The sequence below is a fragment of the Eriocheir sinensis genome, chromosome 8 (genome assembly GCF_024679095.1).
Source record: "Eriocheir sinensis breed Jianghai 21 chromosome 8, ASM2467909v1, whole genome shotgun sequence".
Taxonomy (NCBI): domain Eukaryota; kingdom Metazoa; phylum Arthropoda; class Malacostraca; order Decapoda; family Varunidae; genus Eriocheir; species Eriocheir sinensis.
In genome coordinates, this window is record NC_066516.1 from 12,971,032 (window position 1) to 12,995,235 (window position 24,204).

General features: G+C 42.0%; 1 protein-coding gene across 4 annotated transcripts in view; it reads right to left on the reverse strand.

The window, feature by feature from the left end:
• Nucleotides 1-24,204, reverse strand: part of LOC126995540 (FERM domain-containing protein 4A-like) — a 124,579-nt gene that overhangs the window by 20,653 nt on the left and 79,722 nt on the right. For all 4 annotated transcript variants that reach the window (XM_050855176.1, XM_050855177.1, XM_050855174.1 and 1 more), the window contains 2 exons: nt 9,489-9,649; nt 4,495-4,596 (listed from right to left, as the gene is read on the reverse strand). In XM_050855176.1, coding sequence (XP_050711133.1) covers nt 4,495-4,596; nt 9,489-9,649 — 263 coding nt within the window. The remainder of the gene's footprint in view (nt 1-4,494; nt 4,597-9,488; nt 9,650-24,204) is intronic.

Consider the following 24,204-nt stretch of genomic DNA (forward strand, 5'->3'; position numbering starts at 1 on the left):
CCTCTCTTATTCATCCCCTCCTAACCCCCCCCCCCTCCTTCCCTTCCTCTTTCTCTCTCTCTCCCCTCCTCGTGTTTGTTATCACGGCGCAGAGGAAGAGAGGAGGAAGAGGAGGAGGAGGAGGAGGAGGAGGAGGAGGAGGAGGAGGCGAGAGGCTTCTGGGCATTGTGTTTCAACTGGAGGGTAATTGATATTTTCTCTCCCCTGATGATGATGATGATGATGGAGAGAGAGAGAGAGAGAGAGAGAGAGAGAGAGAGAGAGAGAGAGAGAGAGAGACGAAGCCGGATAAAGAATAACATTTATGCATACAAAGAAAATGGGAAATGAGGATAAGAGACAAAAGGAAGGTGAGATAAAAATAGATAAATAGACACAAAGAAAATTGGAAAAAAGTATAAGAATATAAAAGAGAAAGAAAGAGAAGCGAGGGAGAGCGAGAGAAACCAAGGTATCCCACAATATAAAGAAAGAGGGCGATAAAATGAAAAAGAAGAAAAAACAAAAACAAAGAAAAACCAAGACAAAAGGGAAAAGAAAGACTGACAAGAGAAAAAAAATAAAATGAAACTTGTAAAAAAAAAAAAAAAACCGCAAACTAAGCAAGAAACAAAAGAAAACGAGAATTCAAAAAAGTTTACGACTAAGAAAAAAAAAGTCGCAAAAGAATGAGGAAGAAAAAGAAGAGATTGAAAAAGAAGAAGAAAAAAAACGAAGAGGAGGAGGAGGAGATGACTGTCCAATGGGAGAGACGAGGAGAGTAGGAGAGGGTGGAGTCACGGATGCAAGAGAAGGAAGGAGGAGGAGAAGGAGGATGAGGATGAGGGGGGGCTGAGTGAGGGGGGGGTAAGGGTGAGGGCAGCAAGGGGGTCAGGTGAGGTAAGGGCGGTCACCCACTCTTATGCGGTGCTGGTCACGGCGGCTCCCTCCCTTCCTTCCTCCTCCTCCTCCGTTACTCGTGTTCCCTCCTTTACTCTTTCTTAGCTAACACACACTCTTTCCTTACCCCTCCATCCCCCTCCCTTCTTCTCTTCCTCTATCTCCTCTCTCTCTCCTTCCAGCTCCCTCACTTCTTCCCATTTTTCCCTCTTCCTCCTTTCTCCAAATCCCCCTCACCCCCCCATCCTCCCCCTCCTCTCTCTCTCTTTCTCTCCTCTCTTCCTGCATGATCTTGGTTTCCTCCTCCTCCTCCTCCTCCTCCCCCTCCTCCACTCCACTCCACTCTGGCCTCCACCTTCCCCTTCTCTCTCTTCCTCCTCATTCTCCTCCTCCTTCTTTTCCTTCTTACTTTCTGTCCTCCTCCTCCTCCTCCTCATCGTTTACATAATTTTATCAGTTCATTCACTTTCTCAGTCTTATTATATTTTCTCTCTCTCTCTCTCTCTCTCTCTCTCTTCTTCCCCTCTTCGTAATCTCGACGTATCCTCCCCTCAACCCCCCCCCTCTCTCTCTCTCTCGACGGCGTCATGTTCCTCCTCCCCCTCTTCGCACGCTCTCTTTCTTTTGTTCCTTTCTTCTTCCTTTTTTTTCTCGCTCTCTCTCTTTCTCTCTCGCTCTCAACTTTTCTTACTTTAGCAAATTATCTTTTACCTCTTATTTTCTTTTCCTTCCTCCTTCATTGTTCCACTTACTGACTTTGCTTTGTTCTCTCTCTCTCTCTCTCTCTCTCTCTCTCTCTCTCTCTCTCTCTCTCTCTCTCTCACGGAAAGTTTGTTACTCTTGTGATTTCTTTCCTCGCTTTTGTCTTTCTTCTTTCTCTTCCTCCTCTTCCCCTTCCTTTGTCCTCTCTCTTCCTTTCTTCCTGGGCTGCAAGGGAGGGAGAGAGGAAGGGAGGGAGAGAGGCTGCAAAGGGGGCGGATATCCCTCTCTCCCTCCCTCTCCCTCTCTACCTCAACCTTCCTCCCTTTACCCCTCTCCCTCCTCCCCTCCCTCTCTCTCTTTCTCCCCAACTCTCTTTCTCACTCTCTCCGTACCCTTGTCTGGGGACCGTCTGCTCTCTTCCTTCCCTGCTTTCTCTCTCTCTCTCTCTCTCTCTCTCTCTCTCTCTCTCTCTGGTAAGTTTGTTTAACTATAATTGTCTTTTACATATGACGGTTTTTGTTAATGTTTTCGTGTGTGTGTGTGTGTGTGTGTGTGTGTGTGTGTGTGTGTGTGTTTTCTTGCGCGCGCAGGTAAGGAAGAAAGAAAGAGAGCGAAGAGTGGAAGATAGAGAGACCGACCCCCTCCCCCTTCTCTCTCTCTCTCTCTCTCTCTCTCTCTCTCTCTCTCTCTCTCTCTCTCTCTCTCAGTGGCGCTTCCAGTTCTTGCCGGTCACCTACCTCGTCGCCTCCACCTCCTCCATCTTTTCCTCCTTTCTTCATCTTCCCTTTTTTCCATCTTCAGCATCTCTTCTTCTTCTTTCTCTTATCCCTCCTCCGTCACCGCCTTCTATTTTTACCTCCTCTCTTATCTTATCTTCTTTTTTTCTTCTTTGTACTACTTTCTCCATCTTTTTTTCTCTTTTTATTACGTCATTTCATTTTTTCCCTCTTCGCCTTTTTTTTTTTTGCCTCTACGTCATTTTTCTTTATTTTTTCTTTTATTTATGGATTTATTCTATTTTTATTGCCTCCTTTTCTCTCCCCTCTTCTTTGCGTGTGTGCTTTCATCTTTATCTTCTCTCTCCCTCTTTCTCTCTCTCCTCTTAGCACGTTTAAAAAATCCTCCCCTCGCTGTTTCTTCTTCGTTTCCTCTCTCTCTCTCTCTCTCTCTCTCTCTCTCTCTCTCTTAGTCAATCCAATTTCCTACTCTTGTTTCTCCCTTCCTCTCCTTCGTGTTTGTCTTCTTTCCTATTCTGCCTTCATGCTCTCTCTCTCTCTCTCTCTCTCTCTCTCTCCTTCTGTAATTCCTCTCTTACTATGCACCATCTCTTTCCCTTTTTTTTATCTTTTTTCTCTACCTTTGCTTCCCTTTCCCCTTCATTTCCTTCTTCCTCCCCTTCTCTTCCCCTTCCTTGGCATCTTTCCCCTTCTTTATCAAGCTCTTTCTCCTCCATTTTTTTTCTCTGCTTTTCCTCCTCTTTTTCCTTCTTCCTTGCTTCCTTATCCCCTTCGTTATCTTTCTCCTTTCTTACATTCTTTTCCACTTCTCTAAGTTTCTCCTTTCCTTCTTTCTGTACGTCTTTCCTATCTGTCTTCTTTCCTTAATTCGAACTTCCCTGTGCATGTCTTCCTCCCTTACTCTAATTCTCTCCATCACACGCAATCTCTATCATAAAAAAGGGAGCTGTGGTAAGCCATATCCCCGCCCTCTCTTTCCTTCAACGTAGTGGTAATCAGTGCCGCTCTGGAGTGCCAAAGGGAGGTTGCACATGTGAGTGAATAATAATAATAATAATAATAATAATAATAATAATAACTACCCGCACACCATACGTTCATTAGTAAGGTGAGTATTAGAATCTTTCCTCTTCCTTTTTGTGGTTTATGTTAAATATGAAACAACAAAAAATATAAAACAACAGCTCATTGCACCGGATTTACTTTTTTTTTATAGTAAACGGATTGCTGGGATTAATTTTTTGAAATGCTAATGGTTTGTTTGTTTGTTTTCACTTTTTTTCTTCGGGAGGTGCTGAGTGTTGTGTTGCTTAATTAAGGTAAAATTGGGGGCACACCATATCGCTGCGCGTGCCCTCAGTGCTCATCTCCGTCGCCTTGTGTTGAAAAATATAATGGAACTTTTTCGTGATTCCAAGTTCAGTAATTTTAAGGGTGATTAATAATGTAAATGAATAAAGATATAGAGAAAAATAAAGTGAAGGAAAAAATAAAAGATTAAAAGAAAGAAAGGTACATGTCAGACCACAAGTTTAAGGCTGAATCCTGGCTGATGAAATATGATAAGGAAATAAATACAGATAAAAATATATCATTAAAGATAATATAATAAAGAGAGAGAAAGGAGATAAACATTAAAAGAGAAAGCAAGGCACCAGTTTAGCGCGCTCATCTTCACTTACCAACAAATTACGGGTTAATTTATAAACAAACACATACATTACTCTGATGGGCGACCTGTTGCTTCACCACCAGCACCGCCGCCGCCACCACCACCACCTCCTCCTCCTCCTCCACCATCACCACCACCACCACCGCCACCACCTCCTCCTCCTCCTCCTCCCACCACCATCGTCTCTTTTTTTCCTCCTCCTCCACCACCGACATATACGACAACTCCTTTTCCTCCTCCTCCATCAACAACAACGACAACTCCTCCTCCTCTTTCAACCACCACCACCACCACTATCTCCACCTCCTCCTCCTCCTCCTCCTCCTCCTCCACTGCATTATTCATAGTCTTTTTCCACGATATGAACAATGGAAACGGTAAATGAGATAAAAATGGGTAATACAAATACACACACACAAAAAAAAGGTCAGGAGGAGGACGCGTGGAGGCCCCACTAAGGGTGTCACCAGAAATTATAATATAACAACTCGTCTCAGTACTCACTTGACGAGGAAGTAGATGGTGAGGGGTGCGGCGCCGGTGTGGGTCCTGATGCACTCGTGGTCCACCACCCGCCGCTCGGGGGTCAGCCATTGGTAGTGGCCCCTGGAACAAGGCGAAGACACATGGAATTAATTACATTCAGCCTGTAATGACCTTTTGATAATGATTTAAATATAATTGAATAATATGTTCATTTTTTTTCATTGTTGTTACTTTTAATTTGATGTTGTTGCTGTTGCTCTTAGTTAGTCAGGTCGTACTGGCTCCGGTTATCTTATATTTTGTTACCTTTATCCGTTATTACTATATCTTCGGTGGGTCGGGGTTACAGACTAGTAACTTAGTATATTTACTCTTGCAGTTCTATCTATTGCACTCTTTACTATATACTACTACTACTACTACTACTACTACTACTACTACTACTACTACTACTACTAATAATAATAATAATAATAATAATAATAATAATAATAATAATAAAAACAACCTCAAAGACCTGTGTCCCTCGGTTATGGGTTCTCGCCCCTCAAATGCTCAAGGGATTTCTTTACTTTCATTTAATTATTATTTATTTATTTATTTATTTGTTTTTACGATTCTGCCAATGGCGCCGGTAAGCTTTCTTGGTGGGGACTGATGGTCGGCCCAGCCCGTTATAGCGCAGACAAGTGCTCTCTTTAGAGATAATCTAGAGTTCGGGTTCATATGTGATCCTCGGGAAAGCATGTGGGTTAGCCACCGCCTCTGTGACGGAGATGAGCACCGAGGCCACGAGGAGCTACACCGTATGCCCCCAACTTTAACTTACCGCAACAACCAAGAAACATTTTGAACGGGTCACCCTTGAAACGCCCTGAAGAAAATGGATGAAATAGCTGAGAAAGAAAACGTAATTCTTAGAGGTATAACTTAGCCTAACATTGACATCCACGAATAAGTTCCTCTCATTTAAATCTTATCCTGCATTGAGTAAAGGAAAAAGGGGAAAGTCAAAGGGAAAAATTTGTCTGTCCTGAACGACACGAACAAATGACAAAGACCTGCGTCGACTTTTTGTGTTCTTCCCTGGTCACTAAATGAACGAAGATGAGCGAATAGCCGAACCTTATCTTTGTAGTAAGTTAACCCCTGCACCCAGGAATATACAGAGGAGAAAAAATATTAAGTAAAGAAATAAGGTAGAAGAGCAAGCGTCCATGGTTCAATTTTGAAGGTATATTTGTTACTCCTTCGGTGATACACAGAAAACCGAGCCATGACACCTAAGAGAAAACGCGGCTTTGAGGGGAGACTTAGCTGAGCTCAGGATGGTTGTTGGTCGCCGTCCATTGGGAAACAATTTCGTTATTAGAGTTAGAGCGCACTGAGCGGTCTATAAGCCTATGTTTTGGGAATGAATATTTGTATACTGTAATACTTTCATGTGCTGTTCTCGGTAAGTGCATGTGTTTACTTAAAAAAAAAATTATTAGAAACATAAAGCAGATGATAAGAAGTTTAAGAGCTTCTGGGGTTGCTGATAAGGTTACAAAGGTGCGACAAACAATGAGTCTGTTGTGACCTGAGCGTGTGAAAATCCTCACACCTTCACGCAGTAGAGGGGGGAGGCAAGAGGACGGAGGGGGGTGAGGGGGCGTGGGAGGCTGTGTGCTGCACCCCGACCCAGACACGTCCCCAGCACTACTCACTGTGCTACAGTTTTCAATGCAGTCATCCCAATATTCAACACACTCCGCCTACCGTGATCAGCTTGCTTACTACAGCAAACAAGTCAACAATATCCGCAGCGATAGAAAAATACCCACGGCGCGCACCAGTGTACAGAGCAACTCTGTAGAGGCCACACTGGAGACCTATTCAGGAAGCATTGATGAATCCCGGCGGAGACATTTTCTTGTGTATCCTTTATTTATTATTTATTGATTGAAGTAAAAATTACGACTGCGTCATTAATGTTTGAAAAAAATGTCCTTAAGAGTTTGTGAAAACTTGGAAGTTGGAACAGTCTTCGTTTTTATGCCGAGTAGAAATTGTTGAGTAGGCTGAGAGGCTTGACTAAACCCCCTGACGCGTCGCTACATCCTGAGCCCCGCGGCGGCACCGGACACCCTGCCAGGGGCGTGAGGGGACCACACCGCCTTCACTATCCGGAAATGTTGAGCGAAGGGCTTATGAAATATACAATACATTCACTCGTGTGCATATCGTCAATAACATCAGATTCTGAACTTTAATAACGGGCCAAACTGCGTGTACTATACTCCTATATAAAACAACAAGCAAGAAACATGCAAGATAAATATATATAATAATTCTCCCGTTTTTCTTTATTTTTCGTTTTGCTCACAAAGTTGAATGGCCCAACAGTGGCGTGTCCCGCTGTGCCGCCCACTCCAGCATCCGTGGGTCATCGTGTCCCCGGGTGGCTGGCCGGGCCGGGCACCATTATGGAGGCGACGCTCACTGATCAATATGACACGTGCTTGACTGGCCTGACGCTCACTTGTGTATGCGTCGGCCGCGCGTCGACCACCTGGGCTTGCACAGCAAGGCCGGCGAGGCCCTGACGAGGCGAGGCCGTGCGTCAAGGCGGCCACACAGTTCCACGTCTCTGATTCCATGAGAGCCTGTCCGTCGCAATAACAGCCTTACAAGTCACAAGTCTAAGTTGGTTTCGCTGTTTGAGCGCCGAGTTGTGACGGTCGCGAGGCTGCTTTTCTGCTTTCCTTCAGAACGAGGTCACGACTCAAGTTGTATATTAAAGAACTTTGGACAGGACATAAACGTGACACAATACTGACACTGATACCGTTGACGCAACAGAAGATTTGGACAACTAACAATCGAGATCCTCACTTGACAGGTATTTATAAACGATTGGTAGTTATTTCGAAGAAGTTACAAAATAAGTGGAATTTTAAATCGATGAAAAAAGAATATTGAGGTAATATTTTCAATGAAACGACTTAAAAGATAAAGTAGTATCGTAATTCAACAATCAGGATCCTTACTTAGGAATTACCCGTAAAATACTGTAAGACAATTCGAAAAAGATATAAAACAAATAATCGCAAATCAATATCAGAAAGTTAAAGGAATGGGGGAGGGAGGGGAGGGGAGGGGACGGAGACAGTTCTTGTGGTTAGGGGGGAATGTGCAAAATTGTGCATGCGGTTAGGGGAGGGGGGGAGAACGGGGGTCTGTGCATGCGGCCAGGCTCCGAGGGCAAGGCGGCGGTCACGTTGCTTCCGGGCCCGTGAGTCGTGACGCGGGGCAGGAGGCGAGGCAGGAAACCCCTACAAAGGGCGAGCAGCAGGTGTGCACGGCGGGACAAAAGGGGAGCTGGAGAGGCGGATAAAGGGGAGCACACACACACACACACACACACACACACACACACACACACACACACACACACACACACACACACACAGTAAAGCTTATTATCTAAGGAAGTCATGCGCGGTAAAATTCTACATTAATATAATAACACCGTAAGATAAGATAACGATAAATATAGCTTATAAGGACATTACAAGGTTTCCTCAGCTATGTCAATATATAACGGCACACATGAACACTAATATAATACAATGGAAACGAAAAAAAAACAAAAAAAAACAATCATACATCGACTTAGAGGTGAATGCAGAAAAATAAATACGAAATACAGTTGAAGCAAATACAAAAAAGAAGACAGTGTATCACAGAACATATATATACATGGGGAGTCTATACACAAGAATTATTCAAGTTAGGGAAAGCGGTAGAGTTGCTGGGAGTGGAAGGGAAATCAGGGCATAAAGGAAAGGGATAATAGGCGTGGGAAGGGAAAAAGGAAATCAATTTAAAAGAATAATTTGGACTGTTAGAATAGAAAGCAAAGAGTGGTGGAAAAAAAGTAGAAAAGCGTGTTAGAAAGGAAAGGAAGAATTTATAGGAAAGGCAAGAGGAATATGAACTGGAAAAAAAGGAGTGTTACAGAAAGAAAAAAGTGTTGATAAGGAAAGAGTGAGTTAGAAAGAAGAGGATGCAATGTTAGAAAAAGATAAATAAGTGTTTAAAAGAAGAGAGGGTAAAAAAAAAAAAGAGGAAGAACTGATGGATAGAATAAAAGAAGAAAAAAAAGACTATAAAAAAGAGAGAACTGGTTCATATGAAAAAGGAAGAACTGATAGAAAGGAAATAGGAAAGACTGGTAGGGAAGAAAGCTATAGAAGAGTTAGAAAGAAAAGGAATAGTCAATAGAAAGAAAAACTACAATAAGACTGCCAGAAAGAATAAAGAAAAAGGACCGATGGGAAGGAAAACATATAACTCAGAAAGAAAATAAGGTTAAGAAAAGTTATACACTATCGAGAAGTTAGACGACGAACCAAAGAACAGTTCCAAGGAAAGCTGGAAACAAAAGGAATAGTCAATGAAAAAAAAATATAGACTGCCAGAAAGAATAAAGAAAAAGGACCGATGGGAAGGAAAACAGAACTCAGAAAGAAAATGAGGTCAAGGAGGACCGATGGGAAGGAAAACATAGAACTCAAAAAGAAAATAAGGTTAAGAAAAGTTATACACTATTGAGAAGTTATAATTATAGACGACGAACCAAAGAACAGTTCCAAGGACAGCTGGAAAGAAAAGGAATAGTCAATGAAAAAAAAATATAGACTGCTAGAAAGAATAAAGAAAAAGGACCGATGGGAAGGAAAACATAGAACTCAGAAAGAAAATAAGGTTAAGAAAAGTTATACACTATTGAGAAGTGAGACGACGAACCAAAGAACAGTTCCAAGGAAAGCTGGAAAGAAAAGGAATAGTCAATGAAAAAAAAATATAGACTGCCAGAAAGAATAGAGAAAAAGGACCGATGGGAAGGAAAACATAGAACTCAGAAAGAAAATGAGGTCAAGGAAAGTTATGCAGGAGTGAGAAGTTAGACGACGAACCAAAGAACAGTTCCAAGGAGTGACTGATGATATGAAGGCAAAACTTACGTTGAGTCGAGGTGCGCCAGGGAGAAGTACTGGTGCTCCCTCAGCGTGAAGTGAGACGCGACCATGGCCAGCAGCTCCTGGACCAGCAGCCGCGGCCCCACGTGCACCTCGAGGCGGCGGGCGTCCAGCAGCACCACCTCCACACGCACGCCCGCGCCCATCTGACGGGGAGGGAGGGAAGGTAGGGTTAGTGGAGACAAGGATGAAGGTGTGAAATAAACAACTGTAATAAAATCAATATCTTCCGATCACTCCTTTTTTTTTTTGTCACGACTCCTCTTTGTATACAGTCAAAGAAGAAATTTACTCTCAATGTTGAAATGATGATGATGATGATGATGATGATAATAATAATAATAATGATGATGATGATGATGATGATGATGATAATAATAATAATGGTAATAATAAAACAAAACTAATAACCAGAATTTTTAACGGAAAAAGTTACACCCCTCTAACGAACAAAACAGTAAACAAACAAACAGAAAAGTGAAAGTAATAAAAATTAAATAAAAGACACTGATATTAATGCATATTACATAACATTATCAAAGAAACACCCCCTCCCCGCCCTAAAAAAAAAAGAAAGACAAAAGAAAAGCAAGTACTAATATAGATGACATTTTGAAAAATAAAATAAAACCTTCCTCTCTCCCGCAAGTAACAATACAGATAAAATACTTTGAAACAACGAAAATAAGACTACTGTGCATCGTAGGGAAAAAATCTACCACACCAAACAATACAGAAAGAAATTAACGAAAAAAAAAGCATTTCACATTATTTTTCTCTGCTACGGATGCTCTCCCTCACTTTTCACACAATTTCTATTCTATTCCATCGTTCATAAAAAGTCGTCATTTTTCGACCTAAAGTATTACAACGTCATTTTTCGACCTAAAGTATTACAACAAAAACAACAACAAATTCACAACCAACATCACCACCATCAAACACAACAACATCAATGCATAAACAAAATCTACCCATAAGAAGTCGAGTTATATTCCGACCTCGTATACAACTAAAAAATAAATTAATAAATATATAAATAAAATGAAAAAAAAAATCCTACCACCACCACAACCGACGGCCTCCTTTTTATCTTCCCATTCCGACCATAACAGCCTCGACCATAACAGCCTCGACCATACCCTGCCATCCTTCACTTTCAAATCCTCTTTTTCTTTTTTTAGGCTCCCCTCACTCCCTCCTTCACCCCTCTTCCTACCCTCTCCTCTCCACTTCCCCCTCTCCTCATTCCCCCATCTACTCCCTTCCCCCTCCACTCTCCTCTCCACTTCTGATCTGCCCTTTCCCCCTCTCTCCTCCCCTCCCCCTCCCCTCCTCTCACCACTTTCACGTCTACAATAACAAAATGACTCTTGGCTCTTCCGGTTTTTTGTGTGCGCGTGATCGTGTGGGTTAGAGAGAGAGGAGGGGAGAGGGGGAGGGGGAGGGGGAAGAGCGGGGGGTAAGGGGGGAGATAAGAGGTTTGGAGAGCTAGACAGCGGGAGGGAAGAGAAAGGGAAAGGGAGGAAGGGAAATTGTGGGAGAGGAAGGGAGGAGGAGAACGAAGATAGGGAGGGAGAGGGAGGGAGAGATAAGTGGCAGTAAGAGGCAGAGAGAGGGAAAGGGAGGAGGAGAAAGGGAGGAATGAAAATGATGGGGGAAGAGAGAGAGAGAGAGAGAGAGAGAGAGAGAGAGAGAGAGAGAGAGAGAGAGAGAGAGAGAGAGAGAGAGAGAGAGAGACAGAGAGAGAGAGAGATAATAGTTTTTCTCTTCTGATGGCGAACAAACCTTTTCTATCGATAAATCAATCTCTCTCTAATTCAGGTGTTCTTCGGTGCCTCCCCCACCCCCACCCCGCTTCCGGTGCTTCCAGGTGGGGCAAGTGTAGGGGGGAGGCGAGGAGGGAAAGAATAAAAAGGAGAGAGAGAGAGAGAGAAAGAAGGGGGGGGGGGGGGTTGAGTTGTATGGAGTGAGAGGGGAAATCACAAAAAGAAGGAAGGAAGGAAGGAGAGAGGGAGGAAGTGCGGAGAGGGGAGAGAGAGGGCAGGAAGGAAGGAAGAAAGAAAGGAAGGAAGGTAAGGGTAAAAGATGGAGTGGTAAAAAAGAGAAGGGGAGAGTAATAGAGAAGTAATGAATGAATGAAGGAATGAAGGAAGGAAAAAAGAAAAGGAAGGAAAAAAGGAAGGAAGGAAGGAAAAAAGGAAGGAAAAAAGGAAGGAAGGAAGGAAGAAAGAAAGGAAAAGGAAAGAGATGTAAGGTAGGGATTGGAATAGGAAACAGAAAGGGAGAAACTGTAGAGAAAAGGATAGATGGTGGAAGGAAAGAAGGAGAGTGAAAGAGGTGGAATGGTAGGAAGTGGAAGAGGAAACAAGGAGAAAGTGTGAGGGAAAATATGAATGAAGGGAGGGAAAAGGGAGAGGAGGAAGGGCGTGGAGAGGAAACAGGGAGAGTTGTCAGAGTATAAATAATAAAGGAAGAGTAGGGAGGGAGAGAAGAGAAAATAATTAGAAGGGAAAAGGCAGAGGAAGGGTGGAATGAAAGGAGAAAGGGTGGGAGGTGGGAGGAGGGAAAAAGAACGAATAAGCGATGGAGGAAGGGAGGAAGAAGCACAGGATGGTATAGAGAGGAAAGAAAGGAGAAAGAAGAAAACAAAAATGATGCAAGAATATAATGGAATAAATAATTAAAGGAGGAAAGGAGAGGAAAGGAGAGAATAGGAAGAAAAGTAAGGAAAAAAGGAAAAATTATGAGAGAAAGGAAGAATTATGAATGAGAAAGAATTGCAGAATAGAAAAGGAAAAAGACCTAAAAAAAAAGTAGAAAAACAGGGAGGATTGATCACAGAAGAAAAAAGAGAAAAGAAGGATTTTTAGGGATTAACGTAAAAAAATTGCTAAAATGAGATTGATAGGAAAAGAGGGAAGAATGGGAAAGCTAAAAACAGGTGAGGGTTTGTCTGAGAGAAAAAACAGAGGGAAAACAAAGAAAAAGAGAGAGAGAGAGAGAGAGAGAGAGAGAGAGAGAGAGAGAGAGAGAGAGAGAGAGAGAGAGAGAGAGAGAGAGAGAGAGAGAGAGAGAGAGGAAAGGGAAGAAAGGAGAAAAAGAAGATTGCTAAAATAGAATGAGAAAAAAATGCTGGATAGAAAGAGAAAAGGAGAGAAAAGGAATAAGAAAGGTAGGAAAGGGAAGAAAAGTAAATAAATAGAGAAAATAATTGCTAAAAAGAGGTAGAAAAGGGAAGAAAAGACAAAAACAGGGAGGATTAGATAAAGGGGAAGGGGGGGGGGGTGAGGAAGGATACGCCCCGACCAGTCCAGAACGTGTTGGCTAATGGAAAATATTATTGGAACAGTCAGTCTTCTAAAGCGAGTTGTCGAACGTGACGAACATATCAGCCCATCTGTTTTGAGCTAATCCGGGTAATAAATATTGGTGGTGGTGGTGGTGGTGGTGGTGGTGGTAATGATCGGGTTGGTGGAGGAAGAGGAAGAAAAGGAAGAGGAGGACAGGGAAATGAGCAGGTAGTGGAAGAGGAGAATCAGGAAAAGGATGATTGAAGAAGAGGTGGAAGTGGACGAGGAGGTAGTGGTGTGTTGTTGTTGTCGTTGTTGTTGTTGTTGTTGGTGTTGGTGGTGGTGGTGGTGGTGGTATTATTATTATTATTATTATTATTATTATTATTATTATTATTATTATTATTATTATTGTTGTTGTGTTGATGGAGATGATTAACGACTATAATGATAAAAACAACACCTTTATATGCATCAGGTGACACACACACACACACACACACACACACACACACACACACACACACACACACACACACACACACACACACAACACCTCCTCCCCCTTCCCCCCACGCTCTCTTCATCCCTTCACAACTCCTTTCCTTTCACTGTCCAGGTAAATCGCGAACCCCCAGGTAAGGAAGGAGACAAGACAGACAGGTGTGAAAGCCCCCAAGGAAAGTATACTAAACGGTGTGTCCGTCCTCACCACCACCACCACCACCACCATCACACCACCACCATCCACTTCCTGTCGCGTGCAGTTGGTTGCCCTTTCGTATCCTTGTAGCGGGACGCACCTTCGACCCCCCCCCCCCCTGTGTGTGTGTGTGTGTGTGTGTGTGTGTGTGTGTGTGTGTGTGTGTGTTATCATTTTCGGGGGGTCAGTCATCGCTCCCTTCGTGTGTGTGTGTGTGTGTGTGTGTGTGTGTGTGTGTGTGTGTTACAGTGGTCAGTCATCTCTTCGAGGCTTCCTGTCGGCAAACACTTCATGCATTTCAACGTCAAGGGATTTTAAATTGCTTTCACCCCTCCTTTCCATCATTCTAGACACCCTCAATTATTTTTTTTCACTCTCCACATGTCCTTTTCTTCATATCTCAACAGGTCTAGTCTAGTCAATCCGTTATTTTCTTTGGCTTACCTCTTTTTCTTTCCCTTCCCTTACTTCTTCCTTTATCCGTTATCATCTTCCCTTTATCCCATTCTCTTTCCCTTACATACCTTAACAAGTCGTCAATCAATTACCTTCTTCCTCTTACCAACTTATTTTCCTTTCATCATTTCTTACTTTTCTATTCTCGTACTCAACCTTCCCGTCTACCCAGGTCCAATTACTCCGTTATCATCTTCCCTTTATCCCATTCTCTTTCCCTTACATACCTTAACAAGTCTAGTCAATCAATTACCATCTTCCCTTCACCTATTTTCTTTTCCTTTCATCGATCCTTACCTTCTATTCTCGTACTCAACCTTCCCGTCTACCCAGGTCCAATCATCACAGTCAGACGCTTCCTTCCTTCAGACGCACAAACACACCTTTCAAGACAACTCCAGCCTTTCATCGCCTCTCCTAGACTTGGTAATAATGGTCCCCTGCGTCCTTTGATCTCCGTCTCGTCACAACAAACGGCGCCCATTCACGTCTATCTTCGCCTCACAATACCGACACACACACACACACACACACACACACACACACACACACACACACACACACACACACACACACACACACACAACAAGCTCTTAATCAGCCCGACAAATGTCCTCGTTATTGAAGGAGTCTGGTGTCTATTGAAGCGCTTGTATGTTAGTTGCTCCATTTTCTTTCCTTTATTACACACGTACTCACTCTTTTTTCTATTTTTTTCTTCTTTTTTGTTTCCTTTATCAGTTACCAAGTTATAAAAAGACGCAAGAACTATATTACCAGCTATGTGTTTCCCCCTAAATATTTTTCTTTTTTATATATATATATTTGAGTGTGTTTTCTTAATATTTTTTCCTCTTCTCTTTTTGGTGGAAATGTAAAAAAAGGATCATTTGTTTTTGCCTCTCTTCTAATGTTTTCTTTTTTTTTTTTAGCCTTCTTAGCACTTTTTTTGTTTACTTTTCATGTTATTCCATTTTCTTTCCTTCATTACACATATGCTTACTCTCCTTTTCCTTTCCCTCTCCCATTTTTTTTCTTCATATGTTACAAAGATAAAGAACAAGGGCATTTTTGTCAGCTGCTTAGTATTCAAACCTTTTCCTTTCTTTCCTTTCCTTCGCTACGTACATGCTTTCTCACTCTTCAACTTTCTCTTTTTTTTTTTTCATACGTCACCAAAATAAAAGAGCAGGAACGATTTTTTGTTGTTGTTGTTGTTCTTGTTAATCACTTGCTAAGTTACTCTCCTTTCTTCTTCTACTTTCCTTCACTACACACATGATCACTTCTCTTTTCCCGATTATTTTTTTCTTTTTCGTACATACATCATTAGAACAGAACATTTGCTATTTAATTACCTGCTGCATATTCTCCCTTACAAAAGACTACTAGTTCCTCCCTCTTCATTCCTCCACGACGCGCATTATCCCACTCTTTCCGTCTCAAATTTTCCTCACTCTTACATCAGTACATCATTAGAACAGAACAGTTGCTATTTAATTACCTGCTGCATATTCTCCCTTACAAAAGACTACTAGTTCCTCCCTCTTCATTCCTCCACGACGCGCATCCTCCCACTCTTTCCGTCTCAAATTTTCCTCACTCTTACATCAGTACATCATAAGAACAGAACAGTTGCTATTTAATTACCTGCTTCATATTCTCCCTTACAAAAGACTACGAGTTCCTCCCTCTTCCTTCCTCCACTACCCGCATTCTCCCACTCTTTCCGTCTCAAATTTTCCTCACTCTTACATCAGTACATCATAATAACAGAACAGTTGCTATTTAATTACCTGCTTCATATCCTCCCTTATAAAAGACTACTGGTTCCTCCCTCTTCATTCCTCCACTACGCGCATTCTCCCACTCTTTCCGTCTCAATTTTTTTCCTCCATCTTACATCAGAACAGAGAACAGGTGCTAAATTCATTACCTATTGAATATTCTCTCCTGTGGTAACCAGCTGTTCCGCCCCCCATCACCGCCCTCACCTTCTTCCTCCAGCAACACGATCACTTTCCTCTCATTTCTCACTTTCTCCTTTTTTTCTTCCCCCATCATACGTCATCAGGATACAGGACATGTGAACCTAATCAAGGGGTATATGTTCTCCTTATCGAGGCCTGCTGTTTCTCTTTATTCTCTACTCTACTCTACTCTACTCTACTCTACTCTACTCTACTCTACTCTACTCTACTCTACTCTACTCTACTCTACTCTACTCTACTCTACTCTACTCTACTCTACTCTACTCTACTCTACTCTACTCTACTCTACTCTCTCTCTCTCTCTCTCTCTCTCTCATTCCTGTTACATCAAAGGGACACGAAACAAGGCCTATAGAAGTTGAGAAAATAAAAAGAAAAAAACATATATAAGTGAAAACAAATTATTCTTTCATCGTTTCCATCCAAAAGAGATGAAATTAAGAGGAAAAAACATAAATCTAAAAATATATCAAAATTCCTGTTACATTAAAGGGACACGAAACAAGGCCTATGGAAGTTAAGAATAGAAAAATCATACATAAGTGAAAACAAATTATTCTTTCAACGTTTCCATCCAAGAGGTAAAAAAATGAGAGGAAAAAAAAAACATAAATCTAGAAAAATATAAAAATTCCTTTTACGTTAAAGGGACACGAAACAAGGCCTGTGGAAGTTAAGAATAGAAAAAGAAAAAACATACATAAGTGAGAACAGATTATTCTTTCAACGTTTCCATCCAAGAGGTAAAAAATAAGAGGAAAAAATCTAAAAACATATCAAGATTTCTGTTACATCAAAGGGACACGAAACAAGGCCTATGGAAGTTAAGAAAAAAACATACAAAGTGAAAATAAGCATTCTTTCAACGTTTCCATCCAAAAGAGGTAAAAAATAAGATGAAAAATCTAAAAACATATCAAGATTTCTGTTACATCAAAGGGACACGAAACAAGGCCTATGGAAGTTAAGAAAAAAAAACATACAAAGTGAAAAAAAGTATTCTTTCAACGTTTCCATCCAAAAGAGGTAAAAAAAAAGAGAAAAAAATAGATTTAGAAAAATATCAAAGTTCCAGTTACATCAAAGGGACACGAAACAAGGCCTATGGGAGCCAAGGAAAAAATATGTAGAAGTGAAAAACAATCATTATTCGGTTAACGTTTCCACCCTAGAAGAGGAGGAAAAAACAACATTATGGGAACACTCTAAACCTGATAGTTCAAATTTGTTACATAAAAAAAAAAAAAAAATCAAGTGCTGTGGAGACTAAAAAATATATATAGAAGAGAAGCAAAAACTAATTATCTTTTTTTATTTACATTTCTACCCAAAAAAAGAAGGAAAAAAACGGTACAAAGGGAACACACTTTAAACCTGATAGTTCAAATTTGTGTTATATAAAAAAGAAAAAAAAAAGAGTGCAAGGAAGACTAAAAAAAAAAAAAAAACATACATAGAAGAGAATACTAATTATCCTTTTTTTTTAACACTTCCACCAAAAAGAGAAGAAAAAACAGCATTATGGGAACACACTTCAAACCTGATAGTTCAAATTTGTGTTACATCAAAAGAAAACAAAAACGAGTGCTGTGGAGGCTAAAAGAACATATATAGAAGAGAAGCAAAAACAAATTATCCTTTTTTTAACATTTCCACCCAAAAGAGGAGGAAAAATAAACAGTATTAAGGGAACGTACTTTCGACCTGATAGTTAAAATTTGTTATAAAAAAGTGCGAGGGAGACTTAAAAAACAACAACATACAGAGAAGAGAAGCAAAAATTAGTCATCCTTTTTTTTTACATTTCTACCCAAAAGAGAAGGAAAAAACAGCATGAAGGGAACACACTTTAAACCTGATATTTAAAATTTGTGTTACATCATAAGTAAACAAAAACAAAACAAAAAGAGCTATGGAAGCTAAAAAAGAAAAAAGAAAAAAAGGAAAGCATTAGAAGAGGCAAAAACAAATGATCTTTTTTTTTTACATTTCCACCAAAAGGAGAAGAGGAAAAAATATTAAGGAAACACAGTCAAATATATATAATAAAGAAAATGATCGACAAGCCCAGCACCAAAAACTTACAAAAGGTTAATTTAGGTTCCTGATGTGCCTTGAGAGAGAGAGAAAGAAAAGAAAATGTCCCAAGATGGAGAGGGAGAAAAAAGTTACCGTACGAGATAAATTGAGTTTCTCCACAAAAGGTTTGAGAGAGAGAGAGAGAGAGAGAGAGAGAGAGAGAGAGAGAGAGAGAGAGAGAGAGAGAGAGCAGACAAACAAACAAACAAACAGACTAATGGCGCGGCGTCGTTCACCTTTAGCCTAAAAAAGTTATATTATGCAACTTTGGAACTGAAGGCTGCAACAACAACAACAACGGCGACGACAACAACAACAGCAACGTGTGTGTGTGTGTGTGTGTGTGTGTGTAATACGTAACACCAATGGACGGCGTTGGTCTGAGCACGCCAGGAGTATAAACATTGCTGAAGCACTCCTGTCATGTATATCCTCCTCTTCCTCCTCCTCCTCCACCTCCTCCACCTCCTAGTTCACTTCCTCCTCTTTTTCTCCCCCTCCTTCAGCTCCTTTTCTTCTTCATACTCCTAGTCTTTTCCCGCCTCCTCTTGCTCATCCTCCCTCACCTTCTTGTCTTCCTCTTCCTCTTCCGTCTACTCCTTTTCCTTTTCCTTCTCCTCTTCCTCCTCCTCCTCCTGAACACGGACCTACCATTTCTACGTAACATAAAGGAACAGATAGATAGAGATAGATAAAGAGAAAAGTCATAGAGAAAAAAGCCAAAAGGAAATAGATACAGACATAGATACAGACTAACATACAAAAAGAAGCAGATAGAAAGGAAGTAAACATATAAAGACGAAAATATATAAAGCAACATCATCTCACCTCAAACTACAGCAAGGTATCACACTCTCACACTACACACCTGGAAGTACTACACCTGACTACGCGGATGACTTGCCAATAAAAAAAGGAAAAAAAAGACTACCTGGGGCGAGTCGGGCGGGAGGAAGCAATTAAGACTCACAGGTGGAGGTCGTCCCTTGGTATTTTAATGTCATTTTTTTTTTTTTAGTACTGTCGCGGTGCACCTTTAAATCACACAGGTAGCAGACAGGTAAAGGTGAGACGAGCCGGTAGTAGTAGTAGTAGTAGTAGTAGTAGTAGGGATTGATTGTTGCCAGCATTTTAGGTGACCAGTTTTTGTTGAGTGTGTGTGTGGTAAGTCTTGTTGCTGCTATTGAAGGTCAGGTGTCTCAGTGTGTGTGTGTGTGTGTGTGTGTGTGTGTGTGTGTGTGTGTGTGTGGTTACCGTTACTGCACTGTCTTATCGTTTTTTTATGCTCTTGTTACTATTATTGCTGGTGGTGATGGTGGTGGTGATGGTGCTCTTCATAATCACTACACACAATAATTCTAAATCTTCAGTTCAGTTCAGTTCAGGATTCCTGAACTTCGAATAAAAATAAAAACTCTACTAACACAATGTCGCATGAGAAAACAAATAGTAAATAAGACAGTAAGGAAAAAAATAAAGTAAGAGAAAAAGTGAGGCCCAGCAAAAAGTAAGTAAAAAGAAGTAGGAAAACAGGTACCAAAAAAAAGAGTAGGAAAACGAGTAGCAAAACAGTAACAAAAAAGGAGCAGTGAGTAGCGGCCTTTTTTTTCTTCATATTTGTGTCCTTTTTTTATGCCCTTGAACTGACTCCTTTGATGTAAAAACAAATATATCGTAGAAATAATCATAAAAAACACAATCCCTAACCGGACAACACAACACAACACACACACAAAAAAAGAATAAAACTTGTATTACATTCTTTAACTTTTCTCTTCCGCAACGCAACACAACCAGAGCAGAACAACACTGAGAGAAAAAAATAATAACATGAGAAATCTGACTTCTGTGGATACGGAGGCTGCTTACAGGCCTTGGTGGTGGTGGTGATGATGATGGTGGTGGCGGTGATGATAAATGGTGATGTGGTGTGACAGAAACGGTGGAGGTGGTGATAGCGTAGTAGTGGTAGTGGTTAGGTTAGGTTAGGTTAGGTTAGGTTAGGTTAGGTTAGTTTGGAGGTTAGGTTAGGTTAGGTTAGATTAGTTTTGAGGTTAGGTTAGGTTAGGTGGTGGTGGTGGTAACAATTGTGGTGGTAATGGTGATAGTGGTGGTATGTGGTGTTGATGGTAATAGGCGTGGTAATGATGAAGATGGTGATGGTGGGGATTATGGTCATGGTGGTGGTGATGTTGATGTTGATGGTGGGGGTTATGGTCATGGTGGTGGGTGGTGATAGTTGTGGTAGTATGGGGGGTGGTAGTGGCGGTGGTGGTATGGGTAATAGAGGAGGTGGAGGTGGTTGTGGTGGAGGTGGTGGTGGTGGTGAGAGAGAGAGAGAGAGAGAGAGAGAGAGAGAGAGAGAGAGAGAGAGAGAGAGAGAGAGAGAGAGAGAGAGAGAGAGAGAGAGAGAGAGAGAGAGAGAGAGAGAGAGAGAGAGAGAGGAAGGAAGGAAGGAAGGGAGGAAGGAAGAAACGAAAGGGGGCAAGGAGGAAGAGATGGAAAATTAACCAAGGACGGAGATAATGAGGAAAAAAGAGAGAGGAAAAATCTGTGAGGAAGAGAACGAAGATGAGGAAGATGATGATGATGATGATAAGGAGGAGGAGGAGGAGGAGGTAGCCTTGATAGTAGTAATAGTAGTAGTAGTAGTAGTAGTAGTAGTAGTAGTAGTAGTTTTTCTCAGGAAGGAAGAAGAGGAGGAAGGATAGGAAGAAGTAACGAAGAAGGAAGCAGTAATTTGTGATGATGATGGGGAGGAGGAGGAGGAGGAGGAGGAGGATAGAGGTAGGAAGAAGACAGGAAAAACACAAAAACAAAACAAAGAAAGGAAGTAGAAAGTGTAGAGGAAAGAACAAAGAAACAAAAGAGGGAGAAGAAGAGGAAGATGGACAAAAGTAAGAAGAGGAGGAAGAAAGAATGAAAACGAAGAGAGAAATACATAAAGAAAGAAGGAATAGGACAGAAAGGAGACTATAAATTCAACGAAAAAAAAGAATAGAAGAAAGAAAGAGAGGAAGGAGAGAAAGGAAAGGTGGGAGGCGAGAAGGATAAAATATGCAGAAGACGAAGGAAATCAGGGAGAGAAAAAAAGGGAAAGAGACAAAAAGGAAGAAAAATGGAGGAGGAAAGACGACTACGAAAAGAAAGAAAAAAGAAAGAAAAGCGTAATTAGTGAGAAAGAGAGAAAGGAAAGGAAGGAAAGGAAGAAGTAAAGAAAGAAGGGGAAAAAGAAGAAGGAAGGAAACGAGAAAGAAAGAAAAAAGAAGAAAGAAAAGAGGAAAGTGAGAAAGAAAGAAAGGAGGGAACGGAAGAAGTAAAGAAAGAAGGGAAAAAGAAGAAGGAAGGAAAGGAGAAAGAAAGAAAAGAAGGAAGATAAGACGGAAGGAAGGAAATAAGAAAGGGAGGAGAGATGGAAGGAGGTAAAAAAGAAGGGGAAGGAAGGAAGAAAGGAAGAAATAAAGAAAGGAAGAAAGAAGGGAAGAAAGGAAGGGGGAAAGGAGGAAAAGAAGCAAGAAAGAAAGACAGAAAGGAAGGAAGGAAGGAAGGAAGGAAGGAAGGACGGAAGAAATAAAGGAAGGTCGGAAAAATTAAAACAATGAAAAAAAAGGAAAAGAGAAAACAAAATTGAAGGTTAAAGTTGTGTTCTATGTTTTAATGTTTTCAAGGACGAAGAGAAAGAAGGAGGAGGAGGAGAAGGAGGAGGAGGAGGAGGAGGAGGAGGAGGAGGAGGAGGAGGAGGAGGAGGAGGAGGAGGACAAACACACATTGACAAACACACACTCACACCTTCCCACGAACCCAGCGAACAGGTGTGGAAAGGTGCAAGGACTAAATTAAAACAATCAATCTTCTCCACCAGGTGAGGGCACAGGAGGAGGAGGAGGAGGAGGAGGAGGAGGAGGAGGAGGAGGAGAGAGACATTTCAAGTAGTATATCAACGTAAATGAAAATCGTTTTACATTAAATTAACTTCACATTTACGATATAATAATTTTTCCTGTCAGTTAGTTTGTCAATTAGTCAGTCAGTCAGTCAGTCAGCCAGTCAGCCAGTCAGTCAGTTAGTCAGTCAGGCAGTCAATCAGTTAGCCAGTCAGTCACTCACTCACTCACTCAGTCAGTCAGTCAGTCAGTCAGTCAGTCAGTTAGTCAGTTAGCCAGTCAGTCACTCAGTCAACCCACTATATGTAAGACCTAGTACCCCCTCTACCCAACTTACACACACACACACACACACACACACACACACACACACACACACACACGCGTATACATAGAATGGTGTGTGTGTGTGTGTGTGTGTGTGTGTGTGTGTGTGTGTGTGTGTGTGTGTGTGTGTGTGTGTGTATCTTCCTTTAAACATTTCTTCGCGTTTAAATTCATTCTCTTTTTGTCTTCTTTCTTTCCTTCTCTTTCTGTGTTTTTTTTTCCCCTCTTCCTTCCCTTCCTCCCATGGCCTCGTTCTTCCCCTCATTCGTCATCACCCTTCCTCATCACTCTTCCTTCTGTCACTTCTTTCGCTTCTTCTTTTTCTCTCTTCTTCTTTTTTTTACGTTCTCTCCCTTTCATTCGTTGCTACTCTTTTTCCTTTTTTTTATCTTCCTTCCTGTTCCTTTTTTTATCTCTCGCCACTCTCTTCCTTCCGTTTCGTGCCCCATTCTCTCAGTTTTCCACCCTCTCTATCTCTGTTTTATCTTCTTTTTCCTCCTCTTTCTACTCTTTCTTTTCTTTTTTCTCCTCCTCCTCCTCCTCCTCCTCTTCCTTGTTTTACTTCTTACTCCTCTCTCTTCCTGTTTATATGTTTTTTTTTTCATCTTTTCTTCTCCTCCGTGTTTCTCAGCTTCCCTTTTCTTCTACAGTTTCCTTTCCTCCTTCTCCTCTCCATCCTCCTTCTTAATCCTCCTCCTCCTCCTCTTCCTCTGTTTCTTGCACCACTTCCACACTCTTTTTACCTCCTCCTCCTCCTCCTCCTCCTCCTCCTCCTCCTCTTCCACCTCCGATATTTCTTGTTCCACTTCTTAACTCTTGCTCCTCACGTCTTTTTTCTTTCCTCCTTTTTTTCCTCCACTATTTTGGATCCCACTTCCTTACTTTTTCACCTAACGTCTTTTTATCTCCTTCCTCCTCCTCCTCCTCCTCCTCCTCCTCCTCCTCTACATCCACCTATTTATCTTCTTGTTCTTGTTCATATTGTTCTTCTCTGCCTTCCTCCTCCCATATTATTTCTTGCCCTACTTCCTTCCCTCCTCTTCTTTCTCTTTCTCCTCGCCATCTTCTCCTTCCTCTTGTTCTTCCCTTTCTCTTCAATCCTCCTCCTCCTCCTCCTCCTCCTCTATTTCCTGTCCCACTTCCTAACTATTTCTCCCCCCTCCTCCTCCTCCTGCTCCTACTCCTCCCTATATCCTGCAGGAGGCGAAGGCGGAGGCGGAGGCGGCGGCGGCGGAATCTGGGTCGCGGCGCCGAGGAAGTAGTAACACACGGCTGGCTGGCTCCCTAGTGTTGCGGTGTTGCGGGGTAGGGGGAGGGGGAGGAGGAGGAGGAGGTAAGAGGGAGGGGGGGTACATACATCATGGGGGGTTAAGGAAATGGGGGAGGAAGGAGTGGGCATGCATAAAGGGGGGGAGGAGAGAGGAGGGGCGCAGCATAACACACGGGAAAAGGAAACAGGGAAGGAATGGGGCAAAGAAGATGATGGGGGGGCTACATGTATAAGGGGGGTAAGGGGGGGAGGAGGGGTAATTTATCAGGGGGGGGGGGGTTAAAGAAGGGGGGTGGAGCGAGGATTTACGTAACTGGGAGATACATGCGTCAAGAGGGGTTATGGAGGGGGGGAGAGGGGAGAATTTAGTGATGGAGGGGGGGGGGGCTTCTGCATTGCCACGCGAAGAAGAGAAGGGAGGAAGGGGAGATAAGAAGGGGAGGGAGAAAGATAAATAGATGTAACGTGGGGAGGTGAGGGAGGGAAGGGTGAGGGAGGAAAGAGGATTTACTGAAGGGGGGGACGGGAGGGTATTGCATGACGAACAGGAAAAGGAAGGAAAGGGGGAGGGAGGAGGAGGGGAGAGGAGGGATGGTAAGAAAGGGAAGGAAAGGAAGAGTGGGCGGAGGTTTGATAAGGAAGAGGAAGGAAACGGGGAAGAGGAAGGGATGATAAGGATGGGGAGGGAGGGGAAGGGG